The 26,799-nt window shown below is 43.3% G+C and overlaps 1 protein-coding gene across 1 annotated transcript in view; it reads left to right on the top strand.

Annotated features, from left to right (window-relative positions):
* MTHFD1 (methylenetetrahydrofolate dehydrogenase, cyclohydrolase and formyltetrahydrofolate synthetase 1) overlaps nucleotides 1-26,799 on the top strand; it is a 146,830-nt gene that overhangs the window by 24,730 nt on the left and 95,301 nt on the right. The window contains exons 7-10 of the mRNA XM_073609414.1: nucleotides 3,924-4,060; nucleotides 10,118-10,229; nucleotides 19,016-19,143; nucleotides 20,853-20,950. Of these exons, the coding sequence (XP_073465515.1) occupies nucleotides 3,924-4,060; nucleotides 10,118-10,229; nucleotides 19,016-19,143; nucleotides 20,853-20,950 (475 nt within the window). The remainder of the gene's footprint in view (nucleotides 1-3,923; nucleotides 4,061-10,117; nucleotides 10,230-19,015; nucleotides 19,144-20,852; nucleotides 20,951-26,799) is intronic.

Here is a 26,799-nt window from a genome sequence, read left to right as displayed (position 1 = left end):
GTGGTATGCCGCGCCGCTCCCGCCGCCATTATGGGTGGCTCTTCAACCCAGCCCTCCTCCACATGCGGATCGGAGCCCTGCAGGAAAACAATCTCTTTGAAAAAGGTGGGGGCGGGGGGGGCGCGTGGGTGGTCGGAGGAAGGGGGCAGGGCTTGTCGGCGTGGTTCAGCGTCCACAACGCAGTGCAGCTGACGGAGGGACACAGAGCAGATGGGTGGGTGGCATGTGAGTGTTGGTGACAGGCATTCCCAGGGCACATTTACTTTGCATCAGGCTGAGCTTTAATGGCAGCGGCAGTTGCTGGGGGTGCAATTATTATATATATATTTTTTTTGTGTGTTTGTGCTCAGCACTGACCAGAGGGGGTGGTTCAAATACCACAAAAAACAAGGGCACAAAGGGGTCGCCTTAAGGACCCTCCCTCTGCAACACCATCCCCCCCCCCCCGAAAGATCTAGGGAGACTGGTCAGAGTGAGCCATCGGGGTCGTCAGGGGCTGCAATTGCTTGACACTTCAGCCCCCTGTCTATATAACTGGGGAGGTGTTTTTTTTTTTTTTTTTATTTATTTTTTTGGTTCACTAAAGCCTCCAAGCTTTGCGTGCCTTTCCTGTCCATTTATTGCTGGAAAAGCTTATGTATTCTGAGTGGGATCACCTCCCACTCCCTCCTAAAAAGTTTTCAACACTTTATCCTATGGAGGAAAAATTTACTAATGTGGAGTATACCAGCAATTGACACTACTATATCCTCTGTGAATAAAAGTTTGACTTGACCGGTTGACAATGCGCAAATGCTTAGGGATCCAACTGATAAAAAATTGGAATTCCTGTTGAAAAACATTTGTTCCTTTTGCAGGTTCAGTAGCTCAACCTGCAGTGGCGGCAATAGGGGTATGTCGGTCCTTGAGAGACCATTTGAAACAGGTGCTCAAGGGCGTTTCCCTGAACAGCTGGCCCAGGAGTTAGCCGAGCTGCCAGCGGCTTTGTGTTTTTCAATTGACGCAATCGGAGATTCTATTCTTCAAACCTCTTGCATTACGCTTGGGTTGGTGCATGTGCGTAGAATCTTATGGTTGAAAAGTTGGTCAGCCGAAGCGCCATGCAAAAAACTCCTTGCTGGGTTTCCTTTCTGCAGTGAAAAGCTGTTCAGGGATGATTTGGACAAATTATATCCAAAAAATAATAAAGAAATAACTGCGCTAAATATAAGTGAAACACGTGAAGCAATCTCAAAGACTTCCGTGAGGAAGTACATATATCAATACAAAAATGCTGAAAAATATTAAAAATTAAATTATGAAAAGTACATGGGTCAACACATGTATGTATGAATCAAACATGAGTGTCCATATGTAATATTTGCGAATAAAAATAAGTGTCCATATATAGTAACAGAAAATAAAAATGTAGTAATGATCTGAAATCAGTCCAAGAAAGACCCATTGGATGAATCCAACCAGAGTCAATGGTGTAAAAAATATGAGTGACAACCCATACATTATCCGCAAATACCCAATAATTGAACTTACCGCAAGGCAAGCGAACACCAGCCTGTATCACGTCTTAGTGTGGGGAATCCAGATTGTGCTCTTAGACTGTATACATCGTAGCTGAAAGGATGTAATGAGGACACCAAACTTCCATCTCATGGACATGTAAATAAAAGGAAACTGGCCATAGTGTAATACTGCCAAACTAATTAAAGTTTAGAAAAGGTAGAAAACTTACACTAGTGCATAAAGATACAGCAGGAAAAAAAAGGGAACTTAGAGTGAACACTAGCAAACTCAGTAGTGAAGATGAGACCCTACACTCCGTGCAAATATTGCGCTTACCACAAGGCAAGCCAACAACAGCTTGTGTTCAGTATTGGTTAACCACACCACACTACGTGATCCACCACCAGGCAAATAATGCGCTTACCGCAAGGCAAGCCAACCACAGCTTATGTTCAATAGCAGTATGCGAGATCCATTGGCGTTCTGGACTGCTTGCGGCAGGAACCGGGGGATACAGCAGAGACTCCAAAATGACATCTCACAAGCATGTAAATAAAAAGGAACTGGCCATAGTGTAATACTGATAAAAACGGTTTAATAGATAAAGGTAGAAAACTCACATAAGTATGTGTTGGGTAGAATTCTTGCCTTTCTGCAAATGGAGTTAGAGATGAAACTGACCTTGAGTACCATCAAGGGCCAGGTCTTGGCCTTATTGGTATTGTTTCAACGTCCGCTTGCATTCTTTGGTTCGAAGCTTTATACAGTGGGTAACGTGGCTTAATCCACCGGTTAGAGCACCCCTGAACCCTTGGGACTTGAATTTTAGTTCTGTCGACATTACAGAAACAGCCTTTTGAGCTGATACATATTCCCTTGGTTCTTTTGACAAAGAAACTAGTTTTTTTGGTAGTCATATCTTCTGCAAGAAGAGTATCAGAGTTGGCGGCTCTTTCTAGTGAATGATTTAAATATGGCTCTTAACAAGGATAGAGTAGTATTGTGTCCTCATCCTAGTTTTCTGCCAAAGGTGGTTTCAGGTTTTCATCTATACTAGGATATTTTTTTTTCTTCCCTCTTCTTCCCCCCCCCCCCCCCCCCCCCAGAACCCTATTCTATGGAAGAAAAGTCACTACATTTCTTTGGATGTAGTGAGAGCAGTCAAAATCTTTGAAGGGGACTGCTCAGATTTGGAAAACGGATGTTTTGTTTGTGTTGCCTGAAGGTCCTAGGAAAGGACAGGCAGTGTCAAAATCCACTATTGCCAAATGGATTCGGCAAGTAATTATTCAAGCTTATGGTTTGAAGAGGAAAGTTCCACCTTTTAAAATCAAAGCGCACTCCACCAGGGCTGTTAGTGCTTCGTGGGCAGTGCATCACCAAGCCTCCATGGCTCAAATCTGCAAGGCCGCAACTTGGTCTTCAGTCCATATATTCACCAGATTCTATCAGGTGGCTGTAAGAAGGCATAAGGATATCGCCTTTGGGCGCAGTGTGCTGCAGGCACCAGTATAGGTCCTCAGGTCTGATTGCACCCTACTTCTCTTTTTTTTTGGTGATTAGCATTGCTCTGGGACATCCCATAGAGTAATTACTGTGGCTCTGTGTCCTGTGATGTACGATGAAGAAAATAGGATTTTTTTTATAACCGCTTAACCTGTAAAATCTTTTTCTTGGAGTACATCATAGGACACAGAGCTCCCTCCCTCTTTCTGGTTACACGTGTATTGCTTTGCTACAAAACCGATGTATTCCCGGTAAGGGGAGGGGGTTATATGGGGAAACGAACTTCCTGTCTAGGATGTGCCAGTGTCCATCACCTGAAGGTGCCATATAACCCATACAGTAATTACTGTGGCTCTGTGTCCCGTTATGTACTCCAAGAAAAGGATTTTACTGGTAAGCTGTTTTATAAAAATCCTATTTTTACTCCAGGGGTATACGCTTGTCGGTTCTAAAAAAAATAATGCTTTCAAATTTTAACTAAACCCATTAGTTTTTAGTCAACTAAAATGTACTGGAGATTTTAGTCGACTAAAATACGACAAACTAAAATGGAATTTTTGGTCAAAAGACTAAATGGCTAAAAGTAAATCGAAATTTGATGTCCAAATTAACAATGCTCCAATTTTATTCAGTCAATACTAAACACACTCTTGGAGCCAATGACTTTCAAATTTACCTTAAATTGCATGTACTTTGAGAAGTTACTTAAGTTAGCATAGTTCATTGTTTGCTGGATAGCAGTAGTCCTTTGACTTTATTTGCAGTCTGGATTCTCTTTGTAACATAGATTTAAAAATGCAGAAAATTTTTTTAAGCCGTTTTTCCTAATTTTTATTACTGATTTTTGAGGTGTGTGTGTGTGTGTGTGTGTGTGTGTGTGTGTGTATATGTGTTGTAACCATTTTTGTATGTTTTAGGTGTTCAGATTGCGGGGAAACGAGCTGTGGTTATTGGACGCAGTAAGATTGTGGGTGCACCAATGCATGACCTGTTGCTTTGGAACCATGCTACGGTCACCACCTGCCACTCCAAGACTGATCCACTGAGTGAGGAGGTAAGTGCCTTTTTATATTGCATTTAAAAATTTACATCGCTTTGCCTAGGTTCACACTAATGCGGTGCAGGAAAAGCCACGATCTGTGCGCGTTTCCTGCACCGCATACCAGTCGCACTGCCCTTGCGATCTGCTGCGGGTACAAAGTTGACGACACCCCAAATGCCCTTTCTTGCACTGGAGCACATGGTACAAAACGACCATGCAGTCCGGTTGCAGTGTGGCTCTAAAAAAAATTGAATACATGTCTTTGGTGTAATTTGATCCCATTCAAAATTCAACTTGCACTGACTCGCATGTGAATTGCACAAAAGTGCAGTTCCTGTGCGATTTACATGTTTCATAGTGTGATGCAAAGGTTTTCCCTTTCCCTGCAAAGTACAGACATAATGTGCTAGTCGGGCGGATCCAGAGTCTAGTCTCGGGAGGGGCACTGCCAGAAAATACTTTTTTTTTTTTTTTTTTTTGTGGGCAATTTATCGAGGAAATGGCTGGTGTTGGCGCTTCAATTATCCCAGCACCATGGTTGTTATTTCTATTAATATATTGTAATATAAAATTTAATGGTTCAACTCAACATAATGCAGAATCAGTGGGAGCCCTGAGCGTGTCACTTGCCACCGTCGCCTGGCACGCATTGCTGATTATCACTTGCCCCGTCACCTGCCACATGTTGCAGATTGTCACTTGCCTGCTACCAGATGCGGATTGTCACCTGCCACATGTTGCGGATTGTCACTTGCCACGTCACCTGCCACACGTTGCAGATTGTCACTTGCCACGTTACTGGCCACACATTGCGGATTGTCACTTGCCACGTTACTGGCCACACATTGCGGATTGTCACTTGCCACGTCACCTGCCACACATTGCGGATTGTCACTTGCCTGCCACCAGATGCAGATTGTCACCTGCCACATGTTGCGGATTGTCACTTGCCACGTCACCTGCCACCAGATGTGGATTGTCACTTGCCACGTCACCTGCCACACCTTGCACATTGTCACTTGCCACGTCACCTGCCACACCTTGCAGATTGTCACATCACCTGCCACCAGATGCAGATTGTCACTTGCCACGTCACCTGACACCTTGCGGATTGTCACATAGCTGCTAAGGTGGTGTTTTGCTTGCCTCCTTTCAGATCAGGCAGCAGAGAGATAATGTAATCTCTCTGCTGCCCACACTGCCTGTACATTGAGGGCAGAAGTTACTGCAGGGATGCGGGGCAGTGAGAGATGTCATCTCTCTGCTCCCCTGCACGCCGGCTCGCTGATTGGCCAGCCGCCCCCACTCACACCACCTAGCCTGCTCTCACCCGCCTGGTCCTCCCACGGAGCCTCCCGCTCGGGGAGCTTCCCGCTCGGGGAGCCGCCCGCTCCCTCACCCGCTCGGGGAGCGCAATTGCCCCGTTGGTTCCCTCCCCCCCCCCCCCCCCCCCCTGGATCCGCCCCTGGTGCTAGTATGCATCGTTCCCGCAGCATGCCGCATCCATGTTCGCCCCTCCTCCTTCCGGGGCCGCGGACTCCGGCTTATCTCCCCATGCATGCACGAAGGAGCTGCCAGTCATGGCACTCGCTCTTCAAGGGGCGGCCGTTCCTTCAAAGCGCATGCGCCGATGACCTCTTCGGCGCAGTATACAGTAAATATCTCCTAAACGGCGCAACTTGAGATATTTACAGTACCTATAGGTACAAGTACCTCGGATGGTTTACAACCTCTTTAACCGCTTGCCAACCGCCTCACGCACATATACTGCGGCAGAAGGGCTCGTACAGGCAAAATCACGTACCTGTACGTTGCCCTTTAAGAGGCGACCAGCAGGTGCGCGCGGCAAGCTCCGTGAGTCGGGTCGCGGGTCCCGCGGACTCTATCGCCGCGGGGATACCCGCGATCGCCTCACGGGGAAGAAGCTGATGTAAACAGCATCTCCCCGTTCTGCCTAGTGACAGTGTCACTCAATCTCTGCTCCCTGTCATCGGAGCAGAGATCAGTGATGTCACACTCACAGCCCATCTCCCTGACAGTTAGTAATCACTCCCTAGTACTGACTTAACCCCTCCCCGCCCCCTAGTGGTTAACCCCTTCACTGCCAGTGTCATTTATACAGGAATCAATGCATTTTTTATAGCACTGATTGCTGTATAAATGACTGGTCCCAAAAATGTTTCAAAAATGTCCGATGTGTCCGCCATAATGTCGCAGTCACAATAAAAATCGCTGATCGCCTCCATTTAAAAAAAAAAAAAAAATTAATAATGCCCAAACTATCCCCTATTTTGTAAACGCTATAACTTTTGCGCAAACCGATCATTTTTTTAACAAAAATATGTAGAAGAATACGTATCGGCCTAAACTGAGGAAAAAAATTGTTTTATATATTTTTGAGGGATATTTATTATAGCAAAAAGTAAAAAATAATGCTTTTTTTTTTTTTTTCCCAAAATTGTCGCACTATTTTTGTTTATAGCGCAAAAAATAAAAACCACAGAGGTGATCAAATACCACCAAAAGAAAGCTCTATTTGTGGGGGAAAAAAGACGTCAATTTTGTTTGGGTGCAACGTCGCACGACCGCGCAATTGTCAGTTAAAGAGACGCAGTGCCAAATCGCAAAAAGTGCTCTGGTCAGGAAGGGGGTAAATTCATCCGGGGCTGAAGTGGTTAAAGTTGCGCAAATATGAATGGTTATCATTGGAAAACTTGGTTAACGATTTGTCATGCAACTTTAACCACTTCAATACAGGGCACTTTCGCACCCTCCTGCCCAAGCCGATTTTTAGCTTTCAGCGCTTTCACTTTTTAAATGACAATTGTGCGGTCATACAACACTGTACCCAAACTAAATTTGTATCTTTTGTTCCCACAAATAGAGCTTTCTTTTGGTGGTATTTGATCACCTCTGCGGGTTTTTATTTTTTGCTAAACGAATAAAAAAAGACAATTTTGAAGAGAATTTTTTTTTTCTTTGTTTTTGTTATAAAATGTTGTAAATAAGTAAGTTTTCTCCTGCACTGATGGGCAGCGCTATCACTGGCAGGCATTGGATGGGCACTGTTTGGCAGCTGCCTGGCGGTCCTGGGTGGGCATCCGAGGGGGGGGGGCTGCGCTGATTAACAATCGGGACACAGACCCCCCATCAGGAGAGCACCCGATCTTCTCTCCTCCACTCACATCTGTCAGACGCGAGTGAGGGAAAAGCCGATCAATGGCTCATCCTGTTTACATCGTGATCAGCCATGGCTGATCACGATGTAAAGAGTCTGTTAGAGACTCTTTACTTAAATCGGAGTTGTGGTGTGCAGACTGACACGCCGCAACAACGATTGCTGCAATGCACGACGTCATTTTGTTATATGGCGGGCGGCAAGTGGTTAAGATCCAAAGTTGCACCACAAGTGTTTTTTATCCTGGGAACATTTTTTCTATTTTTTTTTTTTTTTTTTTTTGTTCCGGGTTTTTAACCGCTTCCCGACTGCCGCATGCCGATGTACAATAGCACGGGTGCGCAAAATGGGCGTACTCGTATGTCCCTTTGTAATCCCGGGCGCATGTTCCCGCGGGTACCACTGACATTGTCCGCCGGTGGCCCGCGATCAAGAAGGGGCAGAACTGGGAAATGCCTGACCAGTGACATGACAGGGATCTACTGCTCCCTTTCATCTGGAGCAGTGATCTCTCATGTCCTAGGTAGCCCATCCCCCACCGCACAGTCAGAACACTCAGCAGGAACACATTTAACACCTTGATTGCCCCCTAGTGTTTAACCCCTTCCCTGCCAGTGACCTTTATACAGTAATCTGTGGCTATTTTTAGCTCTAATCGCTTTGTCAATGGTCCCAAAATGGTGTCAAAAGTGTCCGATCTGTCTGCCGCAATGTTGATAAAAATTGCAGATCACCGCCATTACTAATTAAAAATCATTTTTGAATAAAAATGCCATAAATCTATACCCTATTTTGTAGATACTATAACTTTTGCGCAAACCAATCTACACTTATTTATGATATTTTTTATATTATATAAATTGCTTTTTTTTTTTTTTTTCCAAAATTGTCGCTCTTTTTTTGTTGGCGCAAAACATAAATACCGCAGGGGTGATCAAATACCACTAAAAGAAAGCTTGTCAAAAAGGACGTCAATTTTGTTTGGGTACAACGTCGCACGAACGCAATTGTCGAATTGCACATTTAAATGCAAAAAAAGTTATTGCTATTTCAAAGGGCTATCAAGCCTGCTATGTGATGGGCAGATGTCGGGTTCTTTTAGACCCCCAATCACCCTCCTGCCCTCCACTGCAGCTAATCGCAGTGTGCACTTAATTAGCTGCATCCTCAGTAGCCGAGGCATGAAAGCTGTGGACTGGGTTAATTCGTCTTGGGGGGGGCGGGCTGTTCTCAAAGTCACTTCCTGTTTACTGCGGTCCCAGGCTCTAGTATAGGATAAGCATACTTGTGTTGTGCCACGCTGGACCATTGTAAGTACATAATAAAGGTCATACCTGGAGTTCAGCTTAAAAAAATAGTGTTATCTGGGGAGATTATGAGAGCTGAAAATTTCTGAGCTCCTATTTCACATCACATGTTTATAGCTTGGCGAGTCTATTGTCCTATATGCATTGCTTTAGCGTTAATTGATAAATGGTTATGGTTGAGTTCCAGTCTAGAGGTAGGAAGGGTAAATCTCACTGGGGATTCTATTCCCATGAAAGCTGTCAAAAATGGACTTCCCCCTTTCTTTAACCACTTCAATACCAGGCACTTAGACACCTTCCCGCCCAGGCCAATTTTCAGCTTTCAGCGCTGTCGCAATTTGAATGACAATTGCGCGGTCACGCTACACTGTACCCAAACAATTTTTTTTATCATTTTGTTCCCACAAATAGAGCTTTCTTTTGGTGGTATTTGATCACCTCTGCGGTTTTTATTTTTTGCGCAACAAATAAAAAAAGGCCGAAAAATTTGAGGAAAAAAAAACAAGTTTTTCTTTATTTCTGTTAAAACTTTTTGTAAATAAGTAAGTTTTTTCTTCTTCAATGACTGGCACTGATATGGCTTCAATGACGGGCACTGATATGGCTTCAATGATGGGCACTCATGGGTGGGCACTGATGGGCACTCATGGGTGGGCACTGATGGGCACTCATGGGTGGGCACTGATGGGCACTCATGGGTGGGCACTGATGGGCACTCATGGGTGGGCACTGATGGGCACTCATGGGTGGGCACTGATAGTTAGCATGGGTGGGCACTGACAGGTGGCACCAATGGCCACTGATGGGTGGCACTGATGACACTGGTTGTTTGCAGTGATGCTCCTAAGGGTGGCATTGCTGGGCATCACTGCAACATAATGGTGCCAATCAGGGCCCATTTGTGGGCCCTGATTGGCACAGATTGGGCACATGTGGATGGCCATGGGGTACATACCTGGCCATCCACATGTTGCCCCTTCCCTGGTGGTCCAGTGTGGTGATCTGCAGGGGGGCTGCGCTGATAAACAATAAGCGCAGACCCCCCCCTGCCAGGAGAGCCGCCGATCGGCTCTCCTCTACTCGCGTCTGTCAGACGCGAGTGAGGAAGAGCCGATCAACGGCTCTTCCTATTGACAGCATGATCAGCCGTGATTGGACACGGCTGATCACGTGGTAAAGAGCCTCCGCCGGAGGCTCTTTACCAAGATCGGTGTAGCTGTGTGTCAGACTGACACACCGATCACGCGATGCGCGCGGCGGCATGTTATCCTGCTGGACGTCATATGACGCCCAGTCAGGATAACTGAACCACTTCCCGGATGTCAGTCCGCTATAGGGCGGGCGGGAAGTGGTTAAGGACAATTCTATTCTATTCTTTTTAGGTCATGTCAAGAATTGAGGGAAAGTCGTCCCCCCCCAAGTGAGATGAAGAAAGTGATTAACCTTTTGAATGTTCATCCTGCTTTCCCCATTTCATCTAAAGCATAAGTTGCTGGCGTTCTACTTGTAATGTTTTGCTCCTATACTGTGACTAGTCTAGCCATTCATGTGATACATTTTATATACTTTTATATCTCTTTACAGGTGAGCAGAGCGGACATACTAGTTGTTGGTGCTGGTAAAGCGGAGATGGTTAAAGGTGAATGGATCAAGCCTGGTGCTATTGTGATTGATTGTGGCATCAACTACATATCTGGTAAGCATGGAGTGCTGCTTGTAATTTTTATGATGTTGGCTTGTATGGGAGCCTTAGACCCCTTTCACACTGGGGCGGTTTGCAGGCGGTATTGCGCTAAAAATACCGCCTGCAAACCACCCCTAAACAGCCTCCGCTGTTTGTTCAGTGTGAAAGCCCGAGGGCTTTCACACTGAAGCGGTGCGCAGGCAGGACGGTAAAAAAAGTCCTGCAAACCGCTTTTTTGGAGCGGTGTATTCACCGCTCCTTCACCGCTCCTGCCCATTGAAATCAATGGGACAGTGCGGCTAAACCGCGGCTATAGCCGCGCTGTACGAGGGATTTTAACCCTTTTTCGGCCGCCAGCGGGGGTTAAAACCGCACCGCTAGCGGCCGAATACCGCTGCAAGAACGATGGTACAGCAGCGCTAAAAATAGCGCTGTTGTACCGCCGACGCCCCCACCGCCCCAGTGTGAAAGGGGCCTAAAGCTGGGTACACACGGGCCAAAAATTGTCCAAATAAGCATGCTGTAAAACCAGCATCTGATCAGTGTGTTTGTTCTGGTTGGGGGGTGAGGGGTCCCCCTGTCAGAATACAATAGCTCAGTGGGGCAGATCACTGCACTAACATCAAATATGTTAAGCTGGCTGCACATACAGGGTTTTTTTTTTTTTTTTTTTTTTTTTTTTTCATTTACCTTTAAACTTTTGTAGTGCAATGGCCTGCCTGATTGAATTCCATTTTTAAAAGTATTTAGGTTTGACCTCCATATGGTTTTGGTAAATTGAAAGGAAAATTTGTATGTGTAGCCAGCTTTAGCATGGCAATATGTACGGGTTTTTTTTTTTCTGTTCAGCCCTCTGGGTTGAACAAAAAAAAAAAACTTGCTATATAGTCTAGAGCTGCACGATTCTAGCTAAAATGAGAATCACGATTTTTTTTTTTTTTTTATATTTATTGAAGTGTATTTTTTCCCAAAAAATTGCGTTTGAAAGACCGCTGGGCAAATGCAGTGTGACACAAAATATTGCAGCAATTGACATTTTGTTCCCTAGGGGAACAAAAGTGTGAATATATATATATTTTTGGGGGTTCCAAGTAACTTGGCAGACTGCCTGGATTTTTTTCACACAGAAGTTTATCCCTTTGATCTAAGAAGGAAGAGTTGGTTACAATGTTTCATGTTAAAAACTTGGCAGACTGCCTGGATGTTTTCTTTTGACAGCGGAGTGAGCAGATAAGTCTCTCCACTTGTTATATAAAAGAATCAGCAAACTCTGCAATAGAGATTGTCAGGGGGGCTGAATTGAGATCACGATTTTTTTTTTTTTTTTTTTTAACGATTAGTTGTGCAGATCTAGTATATACTTTGCCTAAAAGGATAGTTCGCCTTTACAAAAAACCTGCCTATGCAGGTAAGGGATGTTTGTAGATTAAAACTGTGCAGCTCTGACTAAAGATGAATAATACCCTTGTTATAGGTGTAGGCCATTTATATACCTTATGAAGCCTGACTGGAATTCTCGCAGGATGTTGCTATGTGAGGCCTAGTCGTCCCTGCTCACCTCCACTATTACAGGATTGAGCTCTTTCTCTGATTTTTTTTTTTTTTTTTTTTTTTTTTTTTTTTTGAGGCAGTAGCTCTAAACTCAGCGTTTGAGAGCTCACTCCTGTGATTGTGGAGGTGAGCAGTAACCAGTAGGCCTCACTTGGCCACGTCCTGCGAGTATTCCAGTCAGGCTTCATAAGGTTGGTAATTGTATATATAAAAAAACCACGAAGGGTAAAAGCTGCGCTCAGAAACCAAAAAACAAAAAAATGACAAAAGGAAAATCAAAAGCTGCCAGCACTCTAAAAGTCCAGTATCTGACTCCAAAGCATATAATAAACAGAAAAGTGCAGCGCTAAATGTATATACAGCATATAGGATCCTGACAAGAGTAAGATCCTACCATGTGACTTAACATAAATAAGTGAGCAAAGTGACAAATATGAAAAATTCCAATGATAAAACGATCAGCATATATTACAAGTGCATGTGAAAAACAGGAAAAGATCTGAAAAAAAGTCCAAACAGGGATATTCTATCCGCAGGTTGATATAAAGCACCCATCCAAGAGAAACGTGAAGAAAAAAACGCCAGTAGATGATCCACCATGAAGTCAGTATATATATTCAGCTTACCGGACGGCGATGACTGCTATTACGGCAGTCTCGCCCAGCATAGGGATTAGGGTCTCCCAAAACCGAGGGTGCAATACAGGACCAGCAGCTTTAACAGTCAGTTGGCTGGATCACCAGATGAAAACAGAAGAAAGAAAGCCTATACCTCTCACTGCCTCTGCTGCACCACAAATTTTCCTGTTTTTCACATGCACTTGTAATATATGCTGATCGTTTTATCATTGGAATTTTTCATATTTGTCACTTTGCTCACTTATTTATGTTAAGTCACATGGTAGGATCTTACTCTTGTCAGGATCCTATATGCTGTATATACATTTAGCGCTGCACTTTACTGTTTATTATAAGGTTGGTAATTGGCCTACACCTGTAGCAAGGGCTTTATTCAACTTTAGTGAAAGCTGCACAGTTTGTCTACAGATGCACCTTATCTGCATAGGCAGTTTTGTGGTAAAGGTGAACTAACCCTTTAAGTGTGGACATCTCCACCTCAGTCATGTGAGGGTGCTGGGGCTTAGCAATTTGTCTGCTAGTTCCGTCACATGGGAGAAGACTCGCTCTCCATTTATTTTAATAGGCGTGTTTTAACTGCTACAAATGTATTACATTTTTGTAGACTTTTCAAGCACCATGTAGTGTGTGTGATTTTTATTTTATGTATTTTTATATAACAAATACACCACTATTTCACACTCCCCTTGTACCCAATAAGAAATCTGCAGTCCCCTGGCAGAATGGATTGCTATAGGTGAATATGGACCGGGGGCAAATGTCCCAAATTCCGTAAAGCATCACAAGTAAACTGAAGTACTTTAATTTTTATTGTTGCATTTATAAAAAGTGGTGTTTGTGGCTACTTTTTTTTTTTTTTTTTTGTTTTTTTTTTTGTTTTTTTTTTTGTTTTTTTTTTTTTTTTGTTTTTGTCAAAGTCCTCCTAGATGACAGTGGTGTTGCTTGTAAATTATTCATTTGACACATTTTTCTTTTTACAAGTGTGTAATTTTACACTCAAGGTCACTTGTCTCTATGAACCTAGTTTGTGTTTTACAGTAGTACTAGAAGTTCTTGTTCTTTGGTTACTGAGCTCTGTTGAGTTCGGTGTGTGGTGATTGTTCACATTCAATCGGTCAGAAGGCAGTGTAGGACCTGTTTACGCTGCAGATCACTGGACATTAAGGTGACATGGAGAACATTCAGAAGACTAATACAGGTCAGCAGATAACTGGTAAAAAGTGGGGACAAATGTTTTATATTTTTTTTCTTCTGCTCATTTATGCCTTTGGCACCAGAGAAATTTATGCCGGAAGAGCTTTACCAGTTTTTATTTTCTGTAATGTATACCATTTACCGTATTTGTTTTCTGGTTGTAGAGCTCTTTCACATAGATGACAATGTCTACAGTTCTCTGGAAGCAATGTGCAGTGGATCACTTTTCAGAGGGCAGCAGAGCAGTGTCTTCTAAGGGTAAAACTTCTATTGAAATGCTGCACCGCAAGCCAAGCATTGGTTGCGGTGCAGCATCCTTTAAGCTCTGCAAGAGAATAAAATGGCGGTCGTTGCAATACTTTGTCACACCGTATTTGCGCAGCGGTCTTACACGCGCACTTTGATTTTTATTTATTTTTTATTTTCTAAAAAAGAAAAAACAAAACTTGCCTTTTTTTTTTAATTAAAAAAAAAAAGTTAGCTTTTTTTTTTTTTTTTTTTTTTTTTTTCATTGTGAAAGATGTTACGCTGAGTAAACTGGTACCCATCATGTCACGCTTCAAAATTGCATACACTCGTGGAATAGCGACCAACTTTTACCCTTAAATCTCCATAGGCGACATTTAAAATATTTACAGGTTACCAGTTTTGAGTTGGAGGTCTAGGGTTAGAATTATTGCTCTCACTATTGATCGCGGTGATACCTCACGTGTGGTTTGAACACCGTTTTCACGTATGCGTTCACTTCTGTGCGTGAGCTCGATGGGGCGCTTTAACTTTTTTTTTTTTTTTTTTTGGGGTCACTCTTATTCCTATTACAAGGGATGTAAACATCCCTTGTAATAGAGAAAAAAGCATGACTTGAACGGCAGTTGGCCGTAGAGACCACTTTTAGCCGAAACCGGACCGCTCACTGAAGAGGATACAGGGGTTATGGCAGCTAGCTGCTACCATAACATTTTATAATCCTTTTCAAAGTACCGACATATGTCGTGAGTCGGTCTGGAAGTAGTTAAAGAAGGAAAAAATAAATGTAAAGACCTAAAACACTGTTTTGCAGATTTTTTTTTTTTATCAGGATTGCAATGTGTGACAGACTCCCCTCATCACCTGTCATGATGAAGTTAAAAAAATTAGCCCTTTATAGTAGAAACAGATAATGACTACTAGAAGGGGTTAAATTTATACTGTGAAACTTTTTTTTTTTTTGTAAATGAGTAATTTTTCTCCTTCACTAATGGGCACTTATGGGCCTGCACTGATAGGTGGCACAGATTGATGTCACTGATAATCGGGGGAATGGTGATCTGTATATGTCTCCCCTGTGAGGAGATGCTGCTAATCGGCTCTCCTCTCATCACACTCTGTCAGTGGGGAGATTTGATTAAACGGCCAATCCTTGTTTACATGTGATCAGCTGTGATTGGACACAGCCGATCACATGGGTAAAAGGCCACATCATTGGCTCTTAACCAAGATTGGGGTCGTGCTGTGTCCCTTTCAGCGCTGTCACACTTTGAAGGACAATTATGCAGTCATGCAATACGATATCCAAATTACATTTTTATCATTTTGTTCACACAACAAGAGCTTTTTTTTTTTTTTTTTGGTGGTATTGAACCACCATGATATTTGCACAACTTTTTTCGGTCAAAAATGCACTAGGATGAATTCTAGTTGGGTTGTGGTTTTTTGTTTGTTTTTTTTGTTTGTTTTTGTTTTTGTTTTTTTTTGTTTTTTGTTTTTTTCTGGTGACAATAACCCAAATCAGTGTGGCTCCAGGCGTGGGCTGGGAGGACGCCCTTTGACGTCGACCCTGATCGACAAAAGTCCTGCCCAGCCATCATTTCTCTTTTATAGGAGAGAAGGAAAGTGGTTAAATGTAATGCCTTCTATTACCTCCAGTCTATCGGCCTGTAACGTCTGGGTTCAGATGCTGATCTTCCTTCTACAGAGCCCTTAAAAAAAAAAAAAAATCCACCATTTTACAATTTCTTTAACAACAAACTTGTCATACTTTACCTGCTCTGTGTAATGGCTTTGCACAGAGCAGCCCTGATTCTCCTCTTCTGGGATCCCCCACCAGTGCTTCTGGCTCCTCCTGCCTTCAAAGTGCCCTAATAGCAAGCCGCAAAGCTATAGAGTGCCCCCTATAGCAAGGTAAAAAAAAAAAAAAACTTTTGCCTCTAGAATTACTCATTTCCTATTCCTGCCGAGGGCTACATGCCCCATGAGGCTTTGCTCCTCACACATTCACCTTTTACAAGTTCCCAGGCATTTACTGACATGTATGACTGGTGTACTGAACTGCACTGTATTTTCTGATATGTAAACAAATAAGCATTCTGTATGTAGGCTAACTAATCTATTGTGACAATAGTTGACAGCTATTTTCATAATTGATTATGCTGGTTTCATTGTTTCAGCCCTAGTGTGTTGAGAAGAATTCTAACTGGACTTGTTTAACCACTTCGCATTCCACAAATGTTAACGTTTGCATTGTTGGCATTTTTTAATTTTTTTTTTTTTTTTTTTTTCATATTTGCACAACTTTTTTCGGTCAAAAATGCACTAGGATGAATTCTAGTGTGCACAAACCCAATATTGTACCCAGTAACCAATTTATTTGTAAAATATTAGGCTACGTTCTGTATATGGATATCAAACATGTCCATCCTTACCTGTGATTGATGGCCTTAGAATTATTGCTCTCACTCCAATGCTTGCAGTGATACCCAACGTGCAATTGCTGCTTACATACACATGTGTGCGCAAAGCAGTGGGGTCGCACCCATCCTCCCTCCCTCATTTTACAACAAGACAGTTAGTGCCAGTTCACACAGGGGCGGCATGAGGCGACCTGCACATGACTTCAGCGGCGACTTGCAAAACAACTTCTGTATAGAAGTCAATGCAAGTCGCCTGAAGTCACCCCAAAAATACTACAGGAACCTTTTTCTAAGTCGGAACGACGCAACTAGAACGGTTCCGTAGTACAGAACGGGAGACGACTTGTCAGGCGGCTAGGTCGCCTGACAATTCGCCCCTGTGTGAACCGGCACTAAGGCTGTTTCTTCAATCTTTCGTCATCACCCCTCAGCGAGCTTAAAGTACACAGATGGGGAAACGCCTGGTTCGCAAAAGTCATTATACAAATGCCTCTGTAATTTGCTTACAGACTTTTACAATTGACCTTTGAACTGCAGACCAGTGAATACAAGCCCTTACAAATGTACTTGTGCAGTGACCGCCTGGGTTGAGCCTCTATCAGAGGAGGAGCTGAGAGCACCAGTGGGGAACCCCAGAAGAGGAGGTGCTACACAGAGCATTTTATACAGAATTATGCTATGTGGTTCCCTTTTTTCCTTGTTCCACGTACATATTTGATGTGCAATTAACCCTGTATCTAGACCAAGTTCCTATAAAGGTTCGGGACACCCTGGGTTTTAACTGCAGAGGATCCTCAAGATTCCATCCTGGTTGCCAGCTTAATATACAAGCCTGTTTGACTCATAGAACATACGTTCTTTTGAGTTCAAACTATCTGGTAAGCTCATATCTGCTTTGGTGGGGGCTTTACTGCACTGATGTATTAATACTGCACAGTATTATCCATTGCACTTTGATACCTTTGTGGTGAATTGGATCCTTTCTTTCTTCACTACATACTGTGGACTATACAGAATTTTCACTGACTTTCATCTACATGTTTTTTTTATTTTTAGTTTATTAGGCACATGTCATATGTGATACACCATTGTGGTGAATTGGATTTTCTCTTTCCTCACCATATACTGTGGACTTTATAGAATTTACACGGACTTTTTGTACACATGATTATTTTTTATTCAGTTTATCAGGCACATGTCATATGTGATATTTATGTGTTCTTTTGTTTAGGTTAATAGTTCTTATGGTCTGTACGTTCGTATTGATTTATTGATATTTCACGATTCACCTTACAAGGTTGTTAGTTGATATTTACCAATTTAATCAGTTTAGCGCTACACTTTTATATATCTTCACCGATCCTCCCCTCCCTGCACTACCCCCCTGGACAAGTCCAGATAAGACAGAGCCTTTGGAGTTGGGCTGCACATGCTCAGTTTGTTTGTTTTTGGCAGTGCTGACTACTACAGTAATGTGCAGCATCCCCGGTGGCCCATCAGGTATGGAATATACTTATTTTGTGCCAAGCTGGTCTAATCTAAGTAGTTCAGAAAATGCCTGGTGTTCCACTTTAACTTTTTTTCCATCTTGGAAGCCTTGTATTTTACTTTTCGGCATGTGAAACCAGTATAAGGAAGTAGTAGAGGTCAAGTGAGTGTTGGTGCAGGAAAGGGAGGGCCTGTAGACCATCTGACAATTTGGGGCTCCGTATCCCCATATAATGGGCACCCTGAAGTCTGATTCTCCCCATCCTTTCTACATATAGTTATGGGTGAGGTTGAAAAAAGACACGCGTCCAAGTCCTACCTCATTTACAAGATATTAGATTGGGATATAAGATCTGGAGAATTTGGAGTCAAAGTTAAGACCTCAAACTCATTACTGTGTCCCCCAAACCATTCTTGAATTCATTGGACGAGGCCACCTTCTTCCATTGCTCCGTGGTCCAGTTCTGATGCTTACCTGCCTGTTGCAAGGCACTTTTGGCTGTGAACACAGGTCAGCATGGGTTTCCTGACCTGTCTGGCTCTGTTCTCCCCCATGACCCTGTTGCCCATTCGCCTTTCTTTCTACTTTGGGAATGGAAACATCCCACAAGAGCTGGAGTTTTATTGACCTAGTCCTCTACCTCTTACAGTTTTGGACCTTTTCAAAGTCGCTCAGTCTTTGCACTTGACTTTTTTTTTTTTTCCCCCACAGTGAGCAGGCTGCTGGAGGCAAACATAGAAAGTTGAGCTGCTGATGGATGGGAGGGGGAAATGAGGGTCACCTGCCTGGCTATGCAGTGTGACCAGTTTCGGTCACAAGAACAGCCGCTCATTAAAATAAAAAATAAAACAATATCCTCGGGCAGATTAACTTGTACACATTTTGTCTTTTTACCATACAAAGATTATGTCTAGAAATATACACGCACATTCGCTTTAAAGACATCCCAGTCTTAGTCCATAGGTTTCAATATTGAGTTGGCCCACCCTTTACAGCTATAACAGCTTCAACTCTTCTGGGAAGGTTGTCCACAAGGTTTAGGAGTGTGTCTATGGGAATGTTTGACCATTCTTCCAGAAGCGCATTTGTGAGATCAGGCAATAAAGTGTATATTCAATAGCAACCCATTAGGCCTTTGTTTAGCTTTAAGTTTTAGTGAGAGACATTTTGTACGATTGCCTTTGGTGTATTTGTTTGCCTTATTAAGTTGTAGTTTTACTAAATTGATTTTATCATTTTTTTTTTTTTTTTTTCTAGATCCTTCAAGGCCCTCTGGTAAACGTGTAGTTGGCGATGTGGCATATGAAGACGCAAAGGAGAAGGCATCTTACATCACTCCTGTGCCGGGTGGTGTTGGCCCTATGACTGTAGCCATGCTAATGGAGGTAAGTTAAACCCTTAAAAAGGAGTCCTTTTTTAAGGGCTCATTCACACAAGCAGGAAAAAACTATGCGTTTAGTTGCATACGGCCGTTTTTTTTTTTTTTTGTTCTTTTAACGCATCTAAGCACAGCACTATAGTAATCAATGAGCCCATACACTGCTGCATCTACATAAAAATGAGCTGAGTTAAGTTGCGATCAAAAAAAGTAGGACACCATTGTAGATTTTACATATACTTAGGTGCATATTTTATGCAGGATCTTTCCTCATGCAGAGAATGCGCCTCTAAATGCAGCATGTTATCTGGCCATGTGATTCTTGCTGGCAGGGCTAAAGCCTATACTTTTATGTAGAAAATACATGTCTAAATGCAGATATTTATTTATTTTTTTTTTTATCTGCCAGTTTTAATGAGTCCTAACAGGGCCGAAACTAGGGGGGAGGGGCGGCATGTGCCTCGAGCGCCACATTGAGGAGGACGACGCTGTCACTAACAGGAGTAGTGAGCGAGCAGAGGAGGAGGGAGCTCGGAGGCAGTGCAGCATGTGGTACTCTCCTCTTCTCCTTCCTACCAGTGCAGCGCTCCTTCTCCCGGCATCGTTCTATTGAATGACTGCTGCAAACCTTCCTGGGAGGTTTGTGTGTGCAGGAGGAAGGAGTGAGTAAGGTAAGACCTTCCTTGGACCGGTAGAGCAGAGCTCGGCCATTTCTTCCTCCACATTAACAGATGACAGGTGGACTAGGAAGGACCATCGGATGGCTTGTCACTGATTGTAGGGCACTGTGATGTCAGCACTGGGGGATTGCTTCCTGCGTCTTACATGGAGTGTAATATAGTCCCAGCAATCCCTGATCTCTCACTACACAGAGCCGTTCTTTGAGTGGCAGCCGACAGTGACAAGAGCAACTGGAAGATCACTTCTGTGTTACTATTACTGTCAACTTCTGTGTTCCTACATACTGATAGTAATAGTAACACAGAAGTTATCTTTCAGCTGCTCTTGTCACTGTCGACTGCGGCTCAAAGAACGGCTCTGTGTAGTGAGAGATCAGGGATTGCTGGGACTGTAATACTACTGCCTAGGAGAGGGCTCTAGAGCTCTGCAAACCTCTTCCCTCCTCCTGTAGGGGGATAGAATTGCCCCTCCTCTCAGCTCCTGCTAAGCTGCTACACCTTGCTGGTGAGGGGGGGGGGGGGGGGGGGGGGGCTCCTCTGACGTAGGGGTGCACACTGATATAAGGAAGAACTCTGATATAAAGGGGCGGGCATGCTGATGTAAGGGGACACTCAAATGTAAGGAAGACACTATTTTAAGGAGGGACACTGATGTAAGGGGGGACATTAATATAAAGAGGGAACTGATTTAAGGTGGGACGCTGATATAAGAGAGGGCTCTGATGTAAGGGTGCATACTGATGTAAAGGGGGGGAGGGGACTCTGTTGTAAAGTGGTGAATTGATGCAAGGGAGGGGGGCTCTGATTTAAAGGGGGGAATAATGTAAGGTGGGGTGTTGAAAAAAGGGGGGGGACTGATTTAAAATGGGATTCTAATGATGGGTGCTGAGTCTTTGCCCTGGGTGAAAGAATGTCTAGCTAAGCCACTGAGCCCTAATATGAGACGAGTATCTTTTTTTTTTTTTTTTTTTTTTTTTTTTTTTTTTTAATTTATAGACTTGGGCTGCCCCTCCATGATGTCGTTTTCTCTTTTCAGAACACGGTTGAAAGTGCAAAGCGATTCGTAGAAAAACATGATCCCCATGCGTGGAATATAGAGTACACCAAGCTCCAGGTGCAAACCCCAGTTCCCAGGTAACCTCTCTTACAGATGCAGTGCGCTTGCTGTTTTTATTATTCACTCTCCAGTTTTAGCTATGGGAGCTGGCACCGGCTTCGTTCCTCTTTTTGTTCCATGCTTTATCAGTTCAATCAAGCTCACAAACCTTGGTTTTTCCGAATGCTGAGCTTTGTGTAAGCAGAAGTGTGAATATCTATCTGCAAATACAATCGACTCTGCTTTTTATGGTTCAGCTACAAAACTTTGCTGTCTGATACACTGACCAGTAATAACCGAATCCTGCTTCATGTCCAGGATTTGGTTATTGAAGTGGTCTGACACACGTGGGAGCATTTGTTTTTTGTAACCATTACATATTGTGGTAGTGTTTAGAGCTCTTGCACACTGGGGCGGGGGCGGCGTCGGCGGTAAAACACTGCTATTATTACCGAGAAAGGGTTAAATACCAGAGGCGCTTTGCCGGCGGTATAGCCGCGCCGTCCCATTGATTTCAATGGGCAGGAGCGGTATACACTCCGCTCCTTCACCGCTCCGAAGATGCTGCTGGCAGGACTTTTTTTACCGTCCTGCCAGCGCACCGCTCCAGTGTGAAAGCCCTCGGGGCTTTCACACTGGATACACAGCAGAGGCACTTTCAGGTCGGTTTGCAGGCGCTATTATTAGCGCAATAGTGCCTGCAAACCGCCCCAGTGTGCAAGGGCTCTTAGAGAAGACCCTGTTTGAAAAGTTTCCAATACTGAGACATGTGGCACATGACTAACTTTGTTGTAAACAATTAAAATATAACTAAAGCAAAACCTTTTTTTAGTTCCGGAGTGCAGAGGGATTGGAACCCTTGTTGGGTTTTTATTGCTGTCTGTGCTTCTGTTAGGTAAATTCACCTTCTCTATTTGTCCTGTTCACCGTTCTTGAAAGTGACAGTAAAAAAAAAAAAAGAAAAAAAAAGTCACCAGCTCAAGAATAAAGGAAATTTTTCAATGGGGACACTAGTTCTGGTGACAACCAGGTTGCCTCACTTTGGAGGGCTTTCCTCACTCCCTGTTTTGGCTAGAAGACAAAGTAAAGGGGGGAAAAAAATAGCGGACAGGGGTTATAACCCTCCCTTACTCTTATCTGAAGGGGGAGGGTTTTGCCTTTTTAATTTTTTTTTTTATAGTTCTACTTTATTTTCCTCCTACCCCAATGTTCAGCAAATTTTTGAATTTGGTCAAGTTGAATTAAAACGTAATTTTTACCCCATAACACTTTTCCACCATAACCTTAAAGTGGAGCTTAACTGTATCTGAGCACCACAAACTGAAAACACTATTTCATTAATTTTTTTTCAAAGCAAACTTCCCAACCATCTATGTTTCGATGCTTTATTTTGTTGAGAAGTCACTTTGAAAAACACCCCTCTAGCATTTCTAGTTGCTGCCATCTTGAGTAAGGGCAGAGATTTCATGTAGTGTTTACTTCCTGGAGTCCATCTGCCCTTGGCACAGGCATGCAGACACAAGGGTGTGCTTAGCTGAGAGAGCCCATGGGATGTACAACATCATTTTTATATAGGCCAGAAACCAAGAAGCAACTGAAGAAATGAAAGAAAAAAAAAAAAAAAATTTAGCTAAATGGAACATATCGTCTTATCTATTTACGAATGCTAACAGAATAAGGGTTAATTGGTTAATATTGATTGAGAGACTTTTAGTTCAGCTTTACTTTAGCCCATGGAGACCGTCCTCAGACCATTCATGTCAACAAAATTATGTGCTTTAAAGGGTATGTCAACTTTCGTGGGGGAAAAAAAAAAGCTAAGAAAAAATATAGCGCATATAATTGCACTACAAATCGTATTGTAATTAGAAATTACCTTTTACTTTTCATTTTGCAGCCGCTGTAAATTTCTGAAAATGTAGTGCTATATGACTACATGGAGGTGTTCTGTACACAGAGTGTACTGGACACGCCCCAGAAATATAATTTCCAGCTTGTGTGATTGACTCACCAATTTTCCCAGGAATCTGCCTAAGATACAAGTCAGATTTCAGGCATCCCCTGCAACAAAAATGTCATTTTTGGTGAGATACTCCCAATGGGTACATGTCTAAAGGGATGCAGGCCCAGCAGATTTCCTCATTAGTGCCCTGCAGCTGCAACAGCTGACTGATAATTATGCAGCCACTCCCATTAGACCCACTCGGCACAGAGTAACACGGAGGGATTTCTTCAGAACAACAAAAGATAGGAATCTGCAACAAAGTTTGTTATAATCCTTGCAATTTACATAGATCACCCAGAGGGGAATAATGTATTTTTTTTTTTTTTTTCTCTAAGCAAAAGTGGAGTTACACTTTTTACCACTTAAAGTCCAGCTGCAGCAGGTTGGCTCTCCTGGGCGAATCTCTGTCCTTGTACGTCGGCCGTTTTAAGACCACTAGGAGCCGATGTGTGTGGCTGCGATGTCCGCCGGGCACCCGCGATCGCTCCTTAGAGACAGAACGGGGATCTGCCAATGTAAACTGACAGATCCCTGTTCTGTCAGGGGAGAATAGACTGATCTGCTGTTCCTAGTGATTAGGAACAGCGATCTGACTCCTCCAGTCACTCCCCCCCCCCCCCCCTTTCTGCAGTTAAATGCCTCTTTAGAGTACCGCCCCCCAGTGTTAACCCCTTCCCTGCCAGTATACAGTAATCGGTGGCTATTTTTAGCACTGTTCGCTGTATAAGTGTCACTGGTCCCAAAAAAGTGTCAGCTCTTTCTGTTGCAATGTTGCAGTCCCGGTAAAAATCGCTGATCACTGCCATTACTAGTTAAAAAAAAAAAAAAAATATTTTGTAGCTGCTATAACTTTTGCGCAAACCAATCGATATACACGTATTGCAATTTTTTTACAAAAATATGTATACAAGTACATATCTGCCTAAACTGAAGACATTTTGGGGTTTTTACTTTTTTTTTTTTTTTTTTTTTTTTTTTTTTTTTTTTTCAAAATTGTCAGTCTTTTTGTTTTTTATAGTGCAAAAAAAACGCAGAGCTGATCAAATACCACCAAGAAGCTCTATTTGTGGGGGGTGGAAAAGGACATAAATTTGGGTACAGCGTCGCATGACCGCGCAATTGTCTGTTAAAGCAACGCAGTGCCGTATCGCAAAAAATGGCCTGCTCATTAGGGGGCAAATCTTACCAGTCCTTAAGTGGTTTAATATACCTTATTTATTTTTTTTATATGCTTGTAAAAACCTCCCTTATGTAGACATACAGTGGGTACGGAAAGTATTCAGACCCCCTTAAATTTTTCACTCTGTTATGCAGCCATTTGCTAAAATCCATTTAAGTTCATTTTTTTTTTCCTCAATGTACACACAGCACCCCATATTGACATAAAAACACAGAATTGTTGACATTTTTGCAGATTTATTAAAAAAGAAAAACTGAAATATCACATGGTCCTAAGTATTCAGACCCTTTGCTCAGTATTTAGTAGAAGCACCCTTTTGATCTAATACAGCCATGAGTCTTTTTGGAAAAGATGCAACAAGTTTTTCACACCTGGATTTGGGGATCCTCTGCCATTCCTCCTTGCAGATCCTCTCCAGTTCTGTCAGGTTGGATGGTAAACGTTGGTGGACAGCCATTTTTAGGTCTCTCCAGAGATGCTCAATTGGGTTTAAGTCAGGGCTCTGGCTGGGCCATTCAAGAACAGTCACTGAGTTGTGAAGCCACTCCTTCGTTATTTTAGCTGTGTGCTTAGGGTCATTGTCTTGTTGGAAGGTAAACCTTCGGCCTAGTCTGAGGTCCTGAGCACTCTGGAGAAGGTTTTCGTCCAGGATATCCCTGTACTTGGCCGCATTCATCTTTCCCTCTATTGCAACCAGTCGTCCTGTCCCTGCAGCTGAAAAACACCCCTACAGCATGATGCTGCCACCACCATGCTTCACTGTTGGGACTGTATTGGACAGGTGATGAGCAGTGCCTGGTTTTCTCCACACATACCGCTTAGAATTAAGGGCAAAAAGTTCTATCTTGGAGTCCTTCGTCAAATCCTCCCTGGCAATCGGTGGTGAGGGGGAGGCCATCCATTTGTGCCCCCCTCGCGATCGCTCCCAGCCAATGGGATCATTTCCCTGCCTCTGTATTGTACACAAAGGCAGAGGAAATGATGTCATCTCTCCTCGGCTCGAGAGAAGACTGGAATGTGAGTGCACAACACACAAACACATACAGTAGAACATGCCAGGCATACATTACACCCCCCCCCCCCCCCCCCCGGTTACACTGACACCAAGCAGTTTTTTTCTTCTGATTACTGCATGGTGTCAGTTTGTGGCAGTTAGTGTGGTGGGACAGTTACTGTTAGCCCCCTTTAGGTCTAGGATACCCCTCTAACCCCCCCAATAAAGTTTTAACCCCTTGATCACCCCCCGTCGCCAGTGTCACTTAGCGATAATTTTTCTGATTGCTGTATTAGTGTCGCTGGTGACGATAGTTAGGGAGGTAAATATTTAGGTTCGCCGTCAGCGTTTTATAGCGACAGGGACCCCCATATACTTCCTAATAAATGTTTTAACCCCTTGATTGCCCCCTAGTTAACCCTTTCACCACTGATCACTGTATAACTGTTACGGGTGACGCTGGTTAGTTCGTTTATTTTTTTATAGTGTCAGGGCACCCGCCATTTATTACCGAATAAAGGTTTAGCCCCCTGATCGCCCGGCGGTGATATGCGACCAGGCACCACGCACGCAGCATACGCCTCCCTTAGTGGTATAGTATCTGAACAGATCAATATCTGATCAGATCTATACTAGCGTCCCCAGCAGTTTAGGGTTCCCAAAAAAGCAGTGTTAGCGGGATCAGCCCAGATACCTGCTAGCACCTGCATTTTGCCCCTCCGCCCGGCACAGCTCACCCAAGTGCAGTATCGATCGATCACTGTCACAAAACTCTAAACACGTAACTGCAGCGTTCGCAGAGTCAGGCCTGAACAGTTTTTTTTGGTAGCGTTTTGGTGAACTGGCAAGCACCAGCGACCTAGTACACCCCGGTCGTAGTCAAACCAGCACTGCAGTAACACTTGGTGACGTGGCGAGTCCCATAAGTGCATTTCAAGCTGGTGAGGTGGCAAGTACAACTAGTGTCCCGCTGCCACCAAGAAGAAGACAAACACAGGCCCGTCGTGCCCATAGTGCCCTTCCTGCTGCATTCGCCAATCCTAATTGGGAACCCACCACTTCTGCAGCGCCCGTACTTCCCCCATTCACATCCCCAACCAAATGCAGTCGGCTGCATGAGAGGCATTTTCTTTGTCCTCCCGAGTACCCCTACCCAACAAACCCCCCCCAAAAAAGATGTTGTGTCTGCAGCAAGCGCGGATATAGGCGTGACACTCGCTATTATTGTCCCTCCTGTCCTGGCAATTCTGGTCTTGCATTGGTGAATGTTTTGAACGCTACCATACACTAGTTGAGTATTAGCGTAGGGTACAGCATTGCACAGACTAGGACACACTTTCACAGGGTCTCCCAAGATGCCATCGCATTTTGAGAGACCCGAACCTGGAACCGGTTACAGTTATAAGTTTAGTTACAAAAAAAGTGTAATATATATATATATATATATATATATATATATATATATATATATATATATATATATATATATATATATTAGTTTTATTTTTCTCTCTATTCTGCTTTTTTTTTTTTTTTTTTTTTTTTACTGTATTCTATTCTGCAATGTTTTATTGTTATGTTTTATCATGTTTGCTTTTCAGGTATGCAATTTTTTTATACTTTACAGTTTACTGTGTTTTATTGTTAACCATTTTTATGTCTTCAGGTACGCCATTCACGACTTTGAGTGGTTATACCAGAATGATGC

The sequence above is a fragment of the Aquarana catesbeiana genome, linkage group LG13 (genome assembly GCF_042186555.1).
Source record: "Aquarana catesbeiana isolate 2022-GZ linkage group LG13, ASM4218655v1, whole genome shotgun sequence".
Lineage (NCBI taxonomy): Eukaryota > Metazoa > Chordata > Amphibia > Anura > Ranidae > Aquarana > Aquarana catesbeiana.
Note: the sequence above shows the minus strand (reverse complement) of the source record. Positions and strands in the feature narration are given on the sequence as shown.